This window comes from Trematomus bernacchii, unplaced genomic scaffold, assembly GCF_902827165.1.
Source record: "Trematomus bernacchii unplaced genomic scaffold, fTreBer1.1, whole genome shotgun sequence".
Lineage (NCBI taxonomy): Eukaryota > Metazoa > Chordata > Actinopteri > Perciformes > Nototheniidae > Trematomus > Trematomus bernacchii.
This window is the reverse complement of record NW_022988043.1, coordinates 21194564-21212544: the sequence shown is the minus strand read 5'-3', so window position 1 is coordinate 21212544 and position 17981 is coordinate 21194564. Positions and strand designations below refer to the sequence as shown.

The window sequence follows — 17981 nt, the reverse complement described above, 5'->3', positions numbered from 1 at the left end:
TGCGGTAACGTCTGCCAGACGGCAACAGAAAGAACAGTTTGTGGCTGGGGTGATGGGGGTCTTTGATAATCCGTAGTGATTTCTTCCTGAGCCGCTGGGAGTAAAGGTCCTCCATGGATGGCAGCTCCGTCCTGGTGATGTGCTGTGCAGTTTTCACCACCCTCTGTAAAGCCTTACGATCGAGGTCGGTGCAGCTGCCGTACCAGGCCGTCATGCTGCCAGTGAGGATACTCTCTATCGTGCACCTGTAGAAGTTGCAGAGTATCCTGGAATCCATTTTGAACCTCCTCAACCTGCGGAGGAAGAAGAGCCGCTGTCGAGCTTTCTTGGTGATGGTGGTGGTGTGAAGAGACCATGTCAGGTCCTCAGTGATGTGGACCCCAAGGAACCTGAAGCTTTTGACTCTCTCCACCGTAGTCCCATTGATGGCGATGGGGGCGTGTCCCTCTCCCTGCTGCTTCCTGTAGTCCACAATCAGCTCCTTTGTTTTGCTGATGTTGAGATGGAGGTTGTTCTCCTGGCACCAAGATGTCAGGTTTTCGACCTCCTCTCTGTACGCCGTCTCGTCATCGTCTGTGATCTGGCCGATGACGGTCGTGTCATCAGCAAACTTCACGATGGTGTTGGAGCTGTGTGTGGCCACGCAGTCGTGGGTGAACAGGGAGTAGAGGAGAGGGCTGAGCACGCAGCCTTGAGGGGCACCGGTGTTGAGAATCAGGGTGGAGGATGTGATATTTCCCACCCGCACTGCCTCGGGTCTGCCCGTCAGGAAGTTCAGGATCCAGTCACAGAGGGCGCTGTTGAGCCCGAGGTCTCTGAGCTTGATGGCCAGCTTGGAGGGCACAATGGTGTTGAATGCTGAACTGTAGTCAATGAACAGCATTCTCACATATGTGTTCCTGTTCTTCGGGTCCAGGTGTGAGAGGGCAGTGTGGAGGGTGAGGGCTATGGCGTCGTCTGTGGACCTGTTTGCTCTGTAGGCAAACTGCAGGGGGTCCAGAGATTCAGGGAGGGAGGAGGTGATGAATAATTTGACTAACCGCTCAAAGCACTTCATTATGATGGAGGTGAGTGCTACTGGGCGGTAGTCGTTAGGGCAGGTGATGATTGTCTTTTTGGGGACAGGAATGATGGTGGAGTGTTTAAAACATGTGGGGACTACAGACTGCAGCAGGGACCTGTTGAAGATGTCTGTGAACACCTCTGCCAGCTGAACTGCACACACCCTGAGAACACGGCCAGGGATGCCATCAGGTCCAGGAGCCTTGTGTGGGTTAACCCTTTTAAAGGATTTACACACATCTGCCCTATTTAAAACAAAAGGGCAGTGTAGCTCCTGGTCCCTCTGTACCTCCACAGCCTGGCTGCTCTCAAAGCGTGCAAAAAAACTGTTTAGCTCATCTGGGAGAGATGCGCACGCAGACACTCCCGCAGCACCCCCCGCTGCTCCTTTGTAGTCAGTCATTGTCCTTAGTCCCGCCCACATATTCCTAGTGTTACAGCCTTTGAAGTCAGATTCCACCTTGTCTTTGTACTGTCTCTTTGCCTTTTTAATTGCTCTCCGGAGATCATACCTAGACTTCCTGTACTCCTCCAAATCTCCCGCTGTGTGCGCGAGAGTGCGCGCTTTCAGTTTGCCGCGCACCTCACCGTTTACCCAGGGCTTTTGATTTGGGAATGTCCGTACAGAAACCTTCGGTACCACGTCATCGATGCATTTCCCAATGTAGCAGATGACAGTGTCCGTGTGTGTGTTGATGTTATTGTCCTCAAACACACTCCAATCCGTAGATGCAAAGCAATCCTGCAGTGCTGAATCTGACTCCTCGCTCCATCGTTGTACTGTCCTTGTTATCGGTCTGTCCCTTTTAAGTTTCTGCTTGTACGCAGGCAACAACAGTAGTGAGATATGGTCTGATTTGCCGAAGGGAGGGCGAGGGAGAGCCTTATATCCATTCCGGAAAGGGGAATAAACATGGTCCAGTATGTTTCCCCCGCGCGTCGGGAAGTTGATGTGTTGGTAATATTTTGGCAAAACCTTCTTCATGTTGGCGGTGTTGAAATCTCCGGCCACAACGAACGCCGCATCTGGCCGTGAAGTCTCGGTTTTATCAATAAACCCAAACAGCTGATCGAGTGCCGTGTTGTTGTCGGCGAGTGGCTGCGGCGGGATATACACTGCTGTTATCACAACAGATGTGAATTCCCTCGGCAGATGGAAGGCCCGACATGAGATCATGAGGTGCTCTAGCTGTGCGGAACAGTCCGATGAAATAATCTTCACATCTGAGCACCAGTTGTTGTTAGTCATTACACACACACCGCCTCCCTTACTTTTCCCCGAGTTAGCAGTCCAGTCCTGACGAAAAATAGAGAATCCGTCAGGGACAATAGCGGAGTCCGGGATAGCGGGGTTGAGCCAAGTCTCAGTGAGAATTAACACGTTACAGTTCTTAATGTCCCGTTGAAAAGCAATCCGGCTTCTGAGTTCATCTAGCTTATTTTCAATGGATTGAACATTAGCCAGAAGAATACTCGGAAGAGGGGGCCGATTCTCTCGTTTTCTCAGTCTGACCAGCAACCCGGCCCGGCATCCCCGCTTTGTCTTCTTCTTGCGTCTCTCAGGTAGAACAGCAACAGGTAGCCATGGTGAATCTCCATTGTTTGTCGGAGGGTTATTATTGTCCACGAAGTTTCGCAATTGGAAAAGTTCCTCTCTGCTATATTGTATGGCAGAGTAGGTGCGGTCGGCTAGCATGTTGCGAACCATGTTAAAAGTAAAACGGCAAAAGTAAAAGAAATATGTACAAAATACGAAAATGGGCAAAGTTGGAGAGGAGCACATAGACGATGCGGCCATCTTCACCGGCGCATCAGCACTTATGCATACATACATAATATACATAATATTGCCAAACCCTATAGAAATAATAATCTAGACATAATACAACATGTCTCCCTTCTCTTATAATCATAAACACATTAACATATAATGTCAAACACTCTTTACCAGGGACACGCAGAGATTCAAAGTTAAGCTACCGCTAATGAATAACGTTCTACTTCCGGTTGGCGGAAAGCGGCAGCCGATGCTCTTATTGTGAAACGCTACAGACATGCTACTTCCGGTAGCCGAGTAGCGGAGCAATAAATGAACTGTAAACACATAATATTTCACCTTTAACGCCACATAAACATTTATCCACATAAACTACATCCCATTACATTAATAATAGGTCTGTGCCACTCAACACGGTGTATATACCCCTAACTTTGAGACAGGAGTGCCGACTCACTTGACGAGTGACTTAATAAATATGCACGCAGCATGCACAGATCACATGAGCACGGAGACTCTGCATTAAGCCACATCGGCACAGAAGTTATCACAATAATAATAAAGTGTAGAACAACATAACAGGCAGCACTGTGGACAAACACTCACGTTCATTTACGCACACAAGACGAAGGTTAAGACGGCATAACTTTTCTGCAACTACTGACGCACATTACCCTCTGATGTATGATATCACCCAAAACACGTGGGTTAGCCCCTCCCCACCATGAAGGCACAATTTAACAGGTATAAACTCTGTATAATAAAATAATATATATATATATCAATATCTATAACTTTGGGGCCTTTTCTACACACACGCACGCATGCACACACACACACACACACACACACACACACTCACACAGCTCTCTGACACTGATATCCCTGACATTGTTTTGATGTTGTCTATTGCTACGGACGGAAACACTGTCTCTGGTTTAACTATAATGATATTATTACGTTTTGCTGTGTCTCACTAAAATCTGTCCAACTGAAAAACAGTTAAATCTAACATCTGTGTGTGGTTCTCGTCCTCTCACATGCTAACAGACGTCACATAATGTTTGTAGGTGTTGATGTTTCACAATGGAGCTGCCTTCTGTCCTTCTGTTCAGTCTGTAATTTAATTACATAATATTATGTCATGAAAGGAGTTTCTTTTAGTTTTTTAGGAACAATGTCTTAGGGTCCCCACTTGTTCGCATTTATAAACTGTTCACTTAAACCGCTGTTAAATTATGGAGTCAAGCCTGATTTAGATCACACAATTTAGACGAGATTCAATTCCAGATCAGACTATATTAGATTAGTAGGGGTGACATCAAACAATAATCTACATAGTCAAAATTGAGTTGTCAAACCTATTTGGGCTCGGCAAGAATCCAGGTATATGTGGAACTAGGGTTACAAAACATAACCCAAGTTTCTACTCACTGCAATTAGATTCTACGCAAATAAATGTTGTTTCTATGTACCGCAAAAAGCTATTTCTGAGCAAACGGAAAAGTTGTTTCTTTGCACCTCAAACTGTTCTTTTGCACACCAAAATCAGCTGGTTCTATGGAGGGAGCCTTAAGATGTCATTGCTAACCACTGCTCTACAGTATGTGGTTTGTTTTGCATATCATAGAGAAATAAATAAGACACAAACAGTATCCCATAACTTCTTACTTGGCAGTATGTTAGCATAACACTATGCTACATGAGTCATGTTCACGTGTGTGTGTGTGTGTGTGTGTGTGTGTGTGTGTGTGTGTGTGTGTGTGTGTGTGTGTGTGTGTGTGTGTGTGTGTGTGTGTGTGTGTGTGTGTGTGTGTGTGTGTGTGTGTGTGTGTGTGTGTGTGTGTGTGTGTGTGTGTGTGTGTGTGTGTGTGTTACAGGTCATGAGTCTGGTGTCAGGCTTCGGTCCTCTGATCTCTGCAGGGATTTTTTCAGCTACTCTGTCCTCGGCTCTGGCCTCGCTGGTCAGCGCGCCCAAAGTCTTCCAGGTCAGAAACTCCTTCATAATCTGATTTATTACAAGACAAATGAACAAAAAACATCTTCTTACACAGACATAAATAGAGGAATTAACAACAATAACTGTTTAAAATTGAACATGTGTATCATCAGCAACCAAAATATAGTGACTTAAGGAGTTACATTTGTAAGGTTGTTATTGGTATTTGTTGTGAATGGCTGAACGAAAAAAAGCCAACGACAAAAGAAAATGGCCTGGGAAAAAAACCCTGAACTATTAGCTTTTGTTATTATCTTTTAACAGCATTTACCTTCTCTCATCATTGGATACATTTAGCTTTTTTTGGGTCAAACACAGATTTCGAGAGATAGAGGCCTAAAATATCATCCCTAGTCCAATCCATCCAAGCATGAGCCCGATCTAAGAGTTTCATATGTCATATCCCTCTCTCTCTTAAAAACTGTGTTAACAAATGTAATAAATAATTAACTCAATGTTTTGTTATCTAGGCGCTATGTAAGGACAACATTTATCCAGGACTGGGTATGTTTGCAAAGGGTTATGGGAAGAACAACGAGCCTCTCCGTGGTTACGTCCTGACCTTCTTCATCGGCCTGGCCTTCATCCTCATTGGTGAGCTGCTGTCTGTTGCTGTTGCAGCTAAAGATTAAAACTAGAATGAACAGTTCATATTCATTCAAAGCTTTCTGTTGTTGCCTGTTAGCGGAGTTGAACATCATCGCTCCCATCATCTCGAACTTCTTCCTGGCGTCGTATGCTCTCATTAACTTCTCTGTCTTCCACGCCTCCCTGGCCAACTCTCCAGGTAAACCCAAAGTTGAATTGATTCAGTCTCGATAGATGATGCGATCTAAGATGATGATGATATAAGATGCATGCCATGACATAAGAGTTGACTTGAAAAGGTCTCTAACTTTTTGAATACATTCGAGATCAAAGAGTCTTCTTACACCTTTGTTACACTTTTTTTTTTGGCTTATTTGAATGCACCCTTATACTTAAGCTGCTTTCACATGATGCGCGACTTGCTCTTTGCTCACCGTTGGGTTGGGAGTAGAGCCTTGCGTTGAAAGTTAAGTTGAGGACAAGTTCAAGTACTCTGAAGAAAAGAAAATACTCAGTTAAGCCTCAATTTTCGAAGTAGGTATTTCTTATCTTACTCTGTCCCCTAAGGTGACAATGGTTTAGAGCTCTCATTGTCGTTATTACTGAAAGTTAACTTAATGCCTGTTTTCTCATGCCTTCAGAGGATAACAAAACTTTTGTTGGTCTTGAACCTTTGGACAACATTCCCAACAATATGTGTAGTTTTATGTTGTATTGTAAAACTATATTGATAACAAGTATATTTCTAGGGCTGCACTTGACCAGAAACATTGTTAGGATAAGGGTTCAAACATGGATTGTTTGCAAAACATGTCTGGTTTTAGGCTATATCAAGTAAATATATGGTGAAGAAGTGTGCTCTAAAACTTTCTTTGTTTCAGTTCAGATTTTTCCTTGTATGATGATCTGTTTATATTTGCCTATTTTAGCATGGCTCTTTTGGTTTAATTCCCGTCTGTTAACACAGGGTGGCGCCCAAGTTTCAAGTACTACAACATGTGGGTGTCTCTGGCCGGGGCGGTGCTGTGCGTGGTGGTCATGTTTATCATCAACTGGTGGGCGGCTCTGGTCACTCTGTTCATCGTCCTCGCTCTATACATCTATGTCAGCTACCACAAACCTGGTGAGGACATGATGATCTCACATTTTCTTTGATTATTACTAAGATTAAATCTGATCAATACCAACCACTTTGATTCTGCTTCCATCAATGTGTTGCGCAATGATGCTAGTAACTGCCAACCTACTGTGATCTGTCCAACTCTACTTCCTTTTTGAGTCCACTTCACAGACACTTAACATCATGTGTGTGTGTGTGTGTGTGTGTGTGTGTGTGTGTGTGTGTGTGTGTGTGTGTGTGTGTGTGTGTGTGTGTGTGTGTGTGTGTGTGTGTGTGTGTGTGTGTGTGTGTGTGTGTGTGTGTGTGTGTGTGTGTGTGTGTGTGTGTGTGTGTGTCCTGTAGATGTGAACTGGGGTTCGTCCACCCAGGCTCTGATCTACAACCAAGCTCTGACTCACTGTATGAACCTCACTGGAGTCGAAGACCACATTAAAAACTTCAGGTCAGCTCAATGTTCCAGATTTGGGTTTTGTTTCTGGTTTCAGAATCAGTTACAGCTTTATACCAACTCAGAAAACCTTTTCTAATATATGTTTAAAATCAAGTAGTGTGCAATTCAAGGGGCAATGTCATTGAAAATATTTGTTTTCTTGTAAACCTGCACTCCACCCTCTTAAAAAACAGTGAGAGTGCTTTGGAAGAGAGGTTGTTGAATTGAATATGTTTGTCTGGTCTGCCTGACTCATCCATCGTTTATCTGATGGAGGTTTGTGCCAGTTCAATCCATGATGATGTCTGTTGTGCTGAAGTAGCATACAGATGTTGCGGCAGTAGCTCAGGAGATAGACCTGGCCCTGCAGTTAACATGTCATTGTGTCCTTTGTCAAAATACTTTACCCCAAATTGCTCCCAATGGCACGGAATATGTGTTAATGTCAACGGGTGAATGCTGACTTGCAACATCACGGCTCAGAGACAAAAGCTTCAGTTTGAAGAAACAGTCTTTACTTTGCAAAAAGTCCGTACACTGCGGATCATTCGGACAGGGAGCCACAACAGATGAGGAGTAGATGAAAGCAGGGCCAGGAAACGTAGCAAGATCAGGTACACAAAAGACACTAAACACTAGGGGGAACACTACTGGACTGGAATGGGGACACAGACTAAATACATAGGGAGAGGGATGATGGGGAACATTTGAGCCTTATTTGGATGATTTCACAGACGGGGAACAATCAAGCTCAATCAAACTGAAACGAGAGGAGAGGTGAGTAACAAAATAAGACAGGAATTACAAAATGATAACATAAAGTAAACTTGCCGAGAAGGAACCTCACAGGAAAAGCGTTACACAAATGCAGTCCACTGACAATTGTAATTGTTTAGTTTCCAAAAGTGAATGAATAAACCTAAAAACTTAAACGTTTTTTTGCTAGATTGTGGACATTTTTTTTTTTTTAACAGAATTTGATTTAAAAAGACCAACCTGTGATTTCCATCAAAACTGAAAGTGCTTTTAAAACATTTTTTTATGCGATGTTTAAGTTCATCTTTAAATGTTTGAATTCCCCGTTCCCAGGCCGCAGTGTCTGGTGATGACTGGGTATCCAAACTCCCGTCCTGCTCTCATTCAGCTGGTGAATTCTTTCACAAAGAACGTGGGCCTCATGGTCTGCGCTCACGTCAGGACAGTATGTACACATTCAGTTCAGTCTGTTACCTTCACTACATTCTTAACATCACTGAAACACTTTCTGCATGATTCTCCTCTGTCTTTTTCCTGTCATTACCCGTTCAGGTGACCCGTTGGCCAAACTTGAAGGAGTTATCTCAGGAACATGTCCGATGTCAGCGCTGGCTCAATGAAAAACGTATCAAGGCTTTTTACACTAATGTGTTTGCTGACAACCTGAGACACGGGGCGCAATTCCTTATGCAGGTAATGAAACCTGGATCAAAATGTTATTCTTAGGTTAAGCGAGTATCTCAATCATTATTAAAAAGGTCTTAATATGTAAGTGGTAGCCTTAGGTCGCATTCACACCTTAATAGTCTGTTTCTCTAGTACGACAGTTTGTTACATTGTTTCATTTTTCAGAAGGTTCGGTTTGCGTTCACACGGGCAAAACTCAAACGGACTATAAACTTTAAACCATAGTCATGTGCACGGAAATGCTGTTCAACAATTGGTCAGACATTAAGGGGGTAAAAACGCAAATCCCGGCAATTTCTACCGTAGCCCCCACCATGGAGCATCGGCAGGTTATTTTCATAATAATAATAATAATAATAATACATTTAATTTCCAAGCGCTTTTTCAGGTGCTCAAAGACGCTTTACAGTGGTGATAAAACGAGATATAATAGAATTTAAAAAAAATATTAAAACAGCAACACAACATAATTCACAAATTAAAAGCCAGTCTGAAGAGGTGTGTTTTGGTCAGTGTTTTGAAGGTGGGGTCTGATGTGTTGTGGAAGGGAGTTCCAGAGGGTGGGTGCAGCAATGGAGAAGGCTCTGTCCCCCCAGGTTCGGTGCTTGGTTCGTGTGGGGATAGAAAGGAGGTTGGCTTCTGATGAGCGAAGGCTGCGGGAATGGGTGTGGTGGTAGATCAGGTCGGTGAGGTAGGGGGGGGGACTGGTTGTTGAGCACTTTGTGTGTTAGCAGGAGGATTTTGAAGTGTATTCGTTGACGGACAGGGAGCCAGTGCAGGTTTTGAAGGACGGGGGTGATGTGGTCTCTGGAGCGGGTGTGGGTGAGGAGGCGGGCAGCGCAGTTCTGGATATATTGCAGTTTATTTAGAATGTTGGATGATGAGCCATACAGGATGCTGTTACAGTAGTCCAGTCTTGAAGTGATGAATGCGTGGATGAGGGTTTCAGCAGCCGGGAAGGAGAGTGAGGTGCGGAGGCGGGCAATGTTTTTTAGATGGAAGAAGGCGGTCCTGGTGATATGGTTTATGTGTTTATTGAATTTGAGATGGCTGTCAAAAATTACTCCAAGGTTGCGAATGTGAGGAGAGGGGGTTAGAGTGGCGTTGTCAAGGGTGAGGTTGAAGTTCTGGGTGGTGTTGGTGCGGGATGTGGGTCCGATTATGATAATATCTGATTTGTCGCTGTTCAGTTGAAGGTAGTTTGTTTGCATCCAGGATTTAATTTCTGAGAGACAGTTGGTAAGTGTGGAGTGAGTTGTGGCAGTGATGGTTTTTGTGGAGATGTAGAGTTGGATGTCATCCGCGTAGCAGCGATACTGAAGGTTATGGCAGCGGATGATTTTTCCAAGGGGGAGCATATAGAGGATGAAGAGGAGGGGACCAAGCACCGAACCCTGGGGGACGCCTTGGGACAGAGGAGCAGTGGAGGTAGTGCAGTTCATGATATGGATGAACTGGTGTCTGTTGGTGAGGTAGGATTTCAGCCAGGAGAGTGCAGTGTCGGTGATGTTAAGTGATGATTCCAGGCGGGACAGCAGGATGGTGTGGTTGATGGTGTTGAACGCTGCTGTGAGGTCGAGGAGGATGAAGATGTTGAGGTTGCCGGAGTCTGAGGAGAGGAGGAGGTCGTTAGTGATTCTGAGGAGAGCTGTTTCTGTGCTGTGTTTTGTGCGGAATCCTGATTGAAAGGGTTCAAACAGGTTATTGGAGCTGAGGTGGGATTTTAGTTGGGAGGCTACAACATGTTCAAGTAGTTTTGATAGGAAGGGGAGATTCGAGATGGGCCGGAAGTTGGACATGATGTCAGGTGTGATGTCAGGTGTGAGTCCAGGTCTTTTCAGTATAGGTGTAACAGCAGCCAGTTTGAGTGAGGGGGGGACTGATCCAGAGCAGAGGGAGGAGTTAATGATTGTGGTTATGAGTTGGGAGATGGCAGGGAGGCATTCCCTGACAAATGTTGTTGGTATGGGGTCCAGAGTGCAGGTGGAGTTCATTCCAGCCATGAGGGTGGACAGTTGCATTGGGGTCACAGGGGAGAACCGGGATAGGGGCTGTGAGGTGAAGGGGGAGGGGGAGCCAGGAGGGGAGATGGGGAGGGCTGCTGAGGAGGTCAGGTTTCTATAAATGCTGTCGATTTTGGATTGAAAGAATGAGAGGAAAGAATTGCACTGTGCGGTTGTGAAGGATGGGGTGGCGTTGTCACAGGGTTTAAGGAGTGTGCTGATGGTGGAGAACAGAGCCTTGGGGTTGCTGGAGCCAGAGTGTATCAGTTGTGAGTAGTAGTTGGACCGGGCTGCTTTGAGTGCGTTATTGTACTGTTGTAGGTAGTCGGTGTAGGCATGGAGATGAACTGTTAGAGTGGTTTTCTTGTGAAGACGTTCCAGTTGGCGTTTTTGTGATTTCATTTGGCGGAGTTTGGGGGTGTACCAGGGAGCTGATATTATATAATGAGACAATGTGCGTTAAAAAACATTTTAACACATAATGAGAGACGTTCTGCAGTCAGGAGGAGGTTATATCTCACACAGGCTCCACCCTCTACTGGACTCTATGGGTACTACCTCTCAACCATACCATGCAAGCATTCACCTACTGAGACTTCTATAAACGTAGCCGGCCCCCGGGGCGGGCCTACCTGAATGCGCACGCAATCACACCATATAAAAGGCGGCCTCGCCTCCTGACCGTCATCCTTTTCTCTTCAGCGAGCAGGATAACAACTGAGAACTTAAACGAGAGAAAAGAAAGAAAGAAAGTAATATCGAAGATGGACTCACCACTCCTTGAACCCCGGCCCTGTCCTTCGTGCCCTGGTTTAATCGCAGGTGCTGATCCCCACCGCCTCTGCTTTGAGTGTCTGTGGCCTGACCACGCGGCGGACGGCCTGACCCAGTCTCCGGCCTGCAATGCCTGCCGCATGCTCCCACGGCTCAGCCGCCGGCATCGTCTGGAGCATTTTCAGGCATACTATGTCTCGCCGGAGGAGGCGGAGGACCAAGATCTCGAGGTGGTGGAAATGGAGGAACAGGATTTCGCGGGAGAGGTGCCATTCGTGTTCGCCAATCCGGCGGGTCGGGCGGCCCCGTTCGTCGAGGAGGAAGACGACGAGGATGCCTCGTTGTCTGGTGCTTCCGGTTCCGACGTCCAGGAGGGTCCGCCACACAGGTCTGCACGTCAGGACTTCCCTGCGGTGATGACCATGGCAGCAGAGCGTGTAGGCCTACCGCTCCCCCCTCCTGGAGAGAGTGAGACGAGAGCATCTGTCAGTCATCCTAGTGGCCCCAGATCGCTGCGGAGCGCCGTGGTTCACAGAGTTGACACAGATGATGGTGGGCCAGCCCTGGGCGATTCTTCAGTTCTGGGGGGCGATGTCTCAGGAAGCAGGTGCAATAGGGGCGTTACCCACTCTGGGCCAACCTCTCCAGGCTTGGCTCCTGAGAGGGACAGGCTGAGACGAGGGGGATTGTCTGACAAGGTTATCCAGACTATCCAGGCAGCAAGAGCGGGATCCACCACAGCTTGCTACAGGCCAAAGTGGTTGGGATTCCAGCGATGGTGTGAGGAACGGAGTCTAGAGCCCCTATCTTGTTCGTTGGGCTCTATTCTGTCCTACTTACAGTTAATGGTGGAAAGGGGGCTTGCTCATTCCACAGTTAAAGTGTATGCAGCAGCCATTTCATCCTGTCATGAGGGATTTGGCGGCAGGTCAGCCTTCAGTCAGCCGCTTATGACGCGGTTTTTGCAGGGGGTCAGTAGGCAGCGCCCAGTGGTGCACGCCTCCTCCCCGCAGTGGGACCTGCCCTTGGTGCTCAAGGCTCTGGTCACAGAACCATTTGAGCCTTTGGAGTACTGAGTACTGACTCCCCCCTCCCCTGGACATAATGCACTTATGTTTTTCCCATGCTCCTTGGGGACCCAGGGAACATGGTGCGCAGTAAGCCCCAGGCGGGGCTGGAAGACTCTCCTCGCCTGCCTATGGGCCTATGGGCAGGCGAGGAGAGTGAGAGCCTTCCTCACTATTTTTTTTTCATGCACACTCTTGTGTGTGCTCTACCAGCCAAGTGATCTGCGGCCCCGTCTTCTCCACGGTCACAACTGGAGGAGAGGGAGTGGCGGCGCAGTGGCTGTTAACCAAAAGCCGGTCAGGGGCAGTGTGGGGGGGCCGATGTTGTTGGATGACAGCGCGTTTATATACCGCTCGCTGAAGAGGGTGTACGATGACGGTCAGGAGGCGAGGCCGCCTTTTATACGGTGTGATTGCGTGCGCATTCAGGTAGGCCCGCCCCGTGGGCCGGCTACATTTATAGAAGTCTCAGTAGGTGAATGCTTGCATGGTATGGTTGAGAGGTAGTACCCATAGAGTCCAGTAGAGGGCTCCGCCTGTGCTTATATAACTAGGGTTACAATACGTAACCCCTCGTTTCACTGACGACAGGTGGCTCTGACTTTTATGTAGTTTTTAGTGTGATAGTTGTTTTTACTTTACACGACACTGTTCAACACTTAATTCTGCTTCACTCTTTCACTAAAGATTTTGAAGACATCCGCGTTCTCGTGACTCGTAAATACTACGCTTCCTGTGCTCTGGTACGGACTGCATCACACCGCTCCAGAGTTCACTAGCAAGTGGTCCGAGACCACCTGTTTTAGGTTGTTTAGTTCACTTCAGTGGTCTGAGACCACCTCTTTTAAGTGGACCAGAGTCCGGTTGTTTAGTTCACTTCAGAGGTCTCGGACTGCATTCACACCAACCAAATGAACCGCACCTAGCGGCTAAACACACCAGGGTTCGATTCAACCGGACTAAACAAGGCTGGTGTGAATGCGACCTAATTTCATTATTCGTATTCGTACTTTTGTTACAGCTGTCTTGAGGATTCAAGCCTTACAAAGATATGAATGATCCAGAAACCCATTGACTTGTATACCTATCCTCATTAAAGTAACACATAACTTGTTCTCTGATGTTCTCTGATGTTCAGGCAGTTGGTTTGGGTCGTCTGAAGCCCAACACTTTGGTAATGGGTTTCAAAAACAACTGGAGTGATGGAGACATGAGAGAAGTGGAGATTTACATCAACACCATACAGTAAGGACTGAAGTGTCTTCTAAAAAGAGCTACTAACATTTATCGGAGGTACTTTATTTGCCCAAAACACAGTTAAAGTTTGGGATTGTGACATTTTTGGGGTTGGTGTCTGGAGACTTTTTAATACTGCCAGAGGATGTTCAGCCTGAGAAGCGCCACTGGGGGCAAGATAACCACATGTATACTGTATCTGTGTTAACATATATGTTATTTCTCCTCACCACCATCACACTGGTTCATTTGTGTCCTCTGTCGTGGATATTTAGTTTTTTGCGCTGCTGGGAGGCGAAGGGAAGCGCTAATTAGCAAATTAGTGTGTCATTTGTGATCCGATAAACAGCAAATTCCTCAAATGTAGTCATAGCATACTAGCAAATAGGCTTCAAGTTCACAGGTCACCAAAACAAGGAAATGTTTGATGAGTTGACTGAATTACAAAATATTTTTTTATCTTCGTAAAATGCATTGATTTATGAAACAGTTTCCCTTGAAAGACAGTAAAGTTGTATTATGTGTTCTATGATGCAGCGATGCCTTTGACCTGCAGTTCGGAGTGGCAATCCTTCGGCTACAGGACGGACTGGATATCTCTCACATCCCGGGACAAGGTACATCCTATCTTTTTCATTTGGGGTCATTTTAGTGGTATCACTGTTCATGTTTTATTGTTTGATGGTTCTGTAATCTAACTCTCTGATTGTCTTTTTTATAACTTTATTGTAACTCAGTGTTAGTTTCATGTATCTTGTCTTGCTCTGTGAAGCACTTTGGGCTGCATCTTGCATGAAAGGTGCTATATAAATACAGTTTATTATTATTATTATTATTATCCATCTGTATATATGTCTTAACTATCTATACTGCATGTCCTCTATCTCCCTGTTTGTCCCTGTAGATGAGCTGGTGTCGTCCCATGAGAAGCCACCTGTTGAAAGTAAGGAGATGGTGGTTACCGTCAGTCTCTCTAAAGACCCAGAATCTGACTGTCCTTCAAAAATCACCAGCAACCAGAGCAGCCCACTCATCACGATAGGTACCCCTGAACACTTATTTACTGTCTGGCTTCACATCCTGTTTTTATTGATAATGGAACAGTTTTATTCCGTCTATCTTTAGCTTCCATGTACCAGATTGGTCCATCACATTCTCTTTGAACAATCTCAGTTGGACAGACTTTCATCAAATCACTTCTGTCAAAGTATTTCTTTAACCTCACCTGTGTTGATTAATTTCCTGTGTTGTCACCTGCTACAGATTCCAAGTCTCCTCTGAGCCTGACCGACCAGCGTCTGCTGGAGAACAGCCAGCAGTTTAAGAAGAAGCAGGGCAAAGGAACCATAGATGTCTGGTGGTTGTTTGATGATGGAGGTCAGTTTTTAATACAAGGAAGAAGGCTTACTATACATATACACGAACAGATTCCTCTAAACCAGGGGTGTCCAAACTTATTTCACAGAGGGCCACATACAGAAAAATATTCGAAGTGCTGGGCCACTCACTAGAGGTGAGGTATATTGCCTCATAAGTTTCTTAAGTTATAAATCAGCAAAATCAATCAAATGTAGGTAAATTATTCTTGATAATTGCATATGCTTTAAGAAAAATAAACAGCCTACATCACAGCTCTCCAGAGGGTTTCATTTATTTTGTTAGCAGCTCATCCCTTAAAACAGAAGCCTCAGATTGAATAATAAGGAAAAATATGAAGGGGTGCATTTCAAGGTTGTTATGTAAATAAGTTGTTGGGCTTTTTTTATACATTATACTTTTAGAATTTGCTGAGGGCCGATTCAAAATGGCTCGCCGTAGTTTGGACACCCCTGCTCTAAACCAACTTTAAGCATATCTAACAGCATGTCAAGCTTTAAAGGGCCCATGTCATGGCCATTTCTACTGATCATAATTCCATTGTTGAGGTCTACTAGAATAGATTTACATTGTTCAATGTTCCAAACTCACATTGGTTTCTCATACAGCATCTCTGTATAGTATGTGTATTCACTCTCTGTCCTAAACGGCTTGTTGGAGCTCCTGCCCCCCCCCCTATGAGCCCACTGTGCTCTGATTGGTCAGCTCGCCCACTCTGTTCTGATGAGTCCACCACCATTACAGCGGAATGTGTTACAATGGCTCTTTTTGTGTCACTAAGAGTCCAGTAGAGGGCGGAGCCTGTGTGAAATATAAGAGAAGGATTCCAACTACCCATTAACTTGTATTGAATGTGTTTGTGTTTCAGGTCTGACTGTGCTGATTCCCTTCCTGCTGACCAATAGGAACAAGTGGGGTGACTGCAGGATCCGCGTCTTCATCGGCGGGAAAATCAACCGCATCGACCACGACCGCAGAGCGTGAGTCATAGCAGCTTTGTTTTTTTTACACTTCATACTGTACACTCACTACATTCTGTATGAAGAAGATTGTGTGTGTGTGTGTCCCGTCAGCATGGCCACGCTGCTCAGCAGGTTCAGGATCGACTTCTCTGACATCCATGTCCTCGGAGACATCAACAGCAAGCCCAAAAAACACAGGTATGAACACTGTTCGGAGTTTGATGCATTATAATGTAAAGGGTGTAAGACTATATTTTTAGCACAAGGTCATCAAATGAAGATATTTAAAGGGCCGCAGGTAACTAGAGATGCTGGTTTACCACTTTTTACACTAAAAAAAATTCTGTTCTAGTTCTGTGCTGGTGATAGTTTGGTTCGGATGTACAGTAGATTGCAAGTTGAACCAACTGTAGGAGCAATGTTTTTTTGAAGAATCTGGTAGCTTCATGGTAATAAAGTGACGTGTCTGTTGTGCAGTAAGCTGAGCTTTAAGGAGCTGATTGAGCCGTACAGGCTGAAGGAAGACGACATGGAGCAGGAAGCTGCAGAGAGGCTGAAGGCCCATGAGCCCTGGAGGATCACTGACAACGAACTGGAGCTCTACAGGGCAAAGGTCCCCCCCCCCACACTGCACACATCCACTCTGACCAATCAATATCCTGCTGAAGTTCACTGTGAGTGACAGCTGTCTTAACGTCAACGTGATGATTTGTGACTTTCAGAGCAACCGGCAGATCCGACTGAACGAGCTGCTGAAGGAACACTCCAGCATGGCAAAGCTCATCGTCATGTAAGAGCTTCTTCATTATCAATGTTACACTTTAACTTCATGTTTGGTTTTACTCACTTACTATATAACTTGAGTTAAAGACGAACGTGGATCATATTGGTCACATGACACCAGTGGAGGAGGAAGTATTCAGATCCTTTAGTGTTGTGAAAGTGATAAAACCCCAATGTAAAAATACTCTGCCTAAGTCCTCCACTGAAAAAAGTAAACAAAACATATGTTAGTTTAATCAGGGTTATGTAGTAACAGAATACAAATTATAATGTTCCCTGTGACTTTATTATAATTGAAACACTATACTTATTATATCATTAGACTATTATTACTCATGCATTAATTTTAAAGCAGGATTTGTCAGTTGTAGTTGATGACGTCGAGCTTATAACTAATGATTATTTTCGCTGTGATTTTCTCTGCTGTTTTATCTCTCCATTAATGGATATTGCGTTTAGTAAAAAATAGTCAAATAAGTAAGAAATGCTGCTGAAATTACCCACTTGGATAAACTGTTGGTGTAGTTTAATATGTAGGCAAACCAAAAAAAAACTCAAATTTGTTCTTAAGTGAACGTTCTTCCCACCACTGAAGGACACATAACTGGTTTGAAATAGCATTTGTACATTCAGGTTGCTAAAAACCAAGATAAATAATAATACTTGTTTTCTGTATTTACATTTTTTTACATTCTCAGGAGCATGCCTCTGGCCAGGAAGGGCACGGTGTCGAGCGCCCTCTACATGTGCTGGCTGGAAACTCTGTCTAAAGAACTACCGCCTCTGCTGCTAGTCCGAGGAAACCACCAGAGTGTCCTCACATTCTACTCTTAGCGAACCACACACACACACGGGTTTTTGCTACCCCGTGGGGGCCCATGACTGTATACAGCCTGATGGGGTCCAGCCTTTCTGAAGGGTCTAGAGACATGATTTGAACTGCTAAAATCGTTATAATTTTTTGTTAACACAAATATCACTTGACATTTTCCAAACTCTCAAAAAAAAAAAGAAACCTGAAATCCCTCCCCCCATGGGGACTGGTCCCCATGGGGGGAGGGATTTCAGGTTATGTTCATTGGCATACTATCAACACCACTGTTAGGTACTGCACAGAACCAAAAAAAGCAATACTTGCTTGCCTTTTCAACATTAAAGATGTTCTCTCCTTTATACCATACAATCAATTAAAACAATACACTACCTTCCACTGTTTAGATTTCAATAGCCAAAGGTTGAGGAGGATCATTCGACTTTTACATTTATTTCAATTCGTTTGCACCGTTTATGATTTGACACGTTGCAAATAAAACAATAAACAAATGAAATACCCACCAGACCTGCTTTATTACTTTTTACT

At 45.0% G+C, this 17981-nt stretch overlaps 1 protein-coding gene across 1 annotated transcript in view; it reads left to right on the top strand.

Moving 5' to 3' along the window:
* The window catches only part of LOC117473026 (solute carrier family 12 member 2-like), a 38689-nt gene extending 21082 nt beyond the window's left edge, over positions 1-17607 (top strand). Inside the window, exons 11-26 of the mRNA XM_034118498.1 lie at positions 4720-4827; positions 5309-5432; positions 5524-5625; positions 6394-6549; positions 6889-6988; positions 8066-8177; positions 8285-8425; positions 13402-13508; positions 14037-14116; positions 14404-14541; positions 14763-14876; positions 15745-15856; positions 15950-16036; positions 16316-16451; positions 16561-16628; positions 17320-17607. Of these exons, the coding sequence (XP_033974389.1) occupies positions 4720-4827; positions 5309-5432; positions 5524-5625; positions 6394-6549; positions 6889-6988; positions 8066-8177; positions 8285-8425; positions 13402-13508; positions 14037-14116; positions 14404-14541; positions 14763-14876; positions 15745-15856; positions 15950-16036; positions 16316-16451; positions 16561-16628; positions 17320-17455 (1821 nt within the window). The 3' untranslated portion in view covers positions 17456-17607. The remainder of the gene's footprint in view (positions 1-4719; positions 4828-5308; positions 5433-5523; positions 5626-6393; positions 6550-6888; positions 6989-8065; positions 8178-8284; positions 8426-13401; positions 13509-14036; positions 14117-14403; positions 14542-14762; positions 14877-15744; positions 15857-15949; positions 16037-16315; positions 16452-16560; positions 16629-17319) is intronic.
* Positions 17608-17981: the final 374 nt, after the last annotated feature.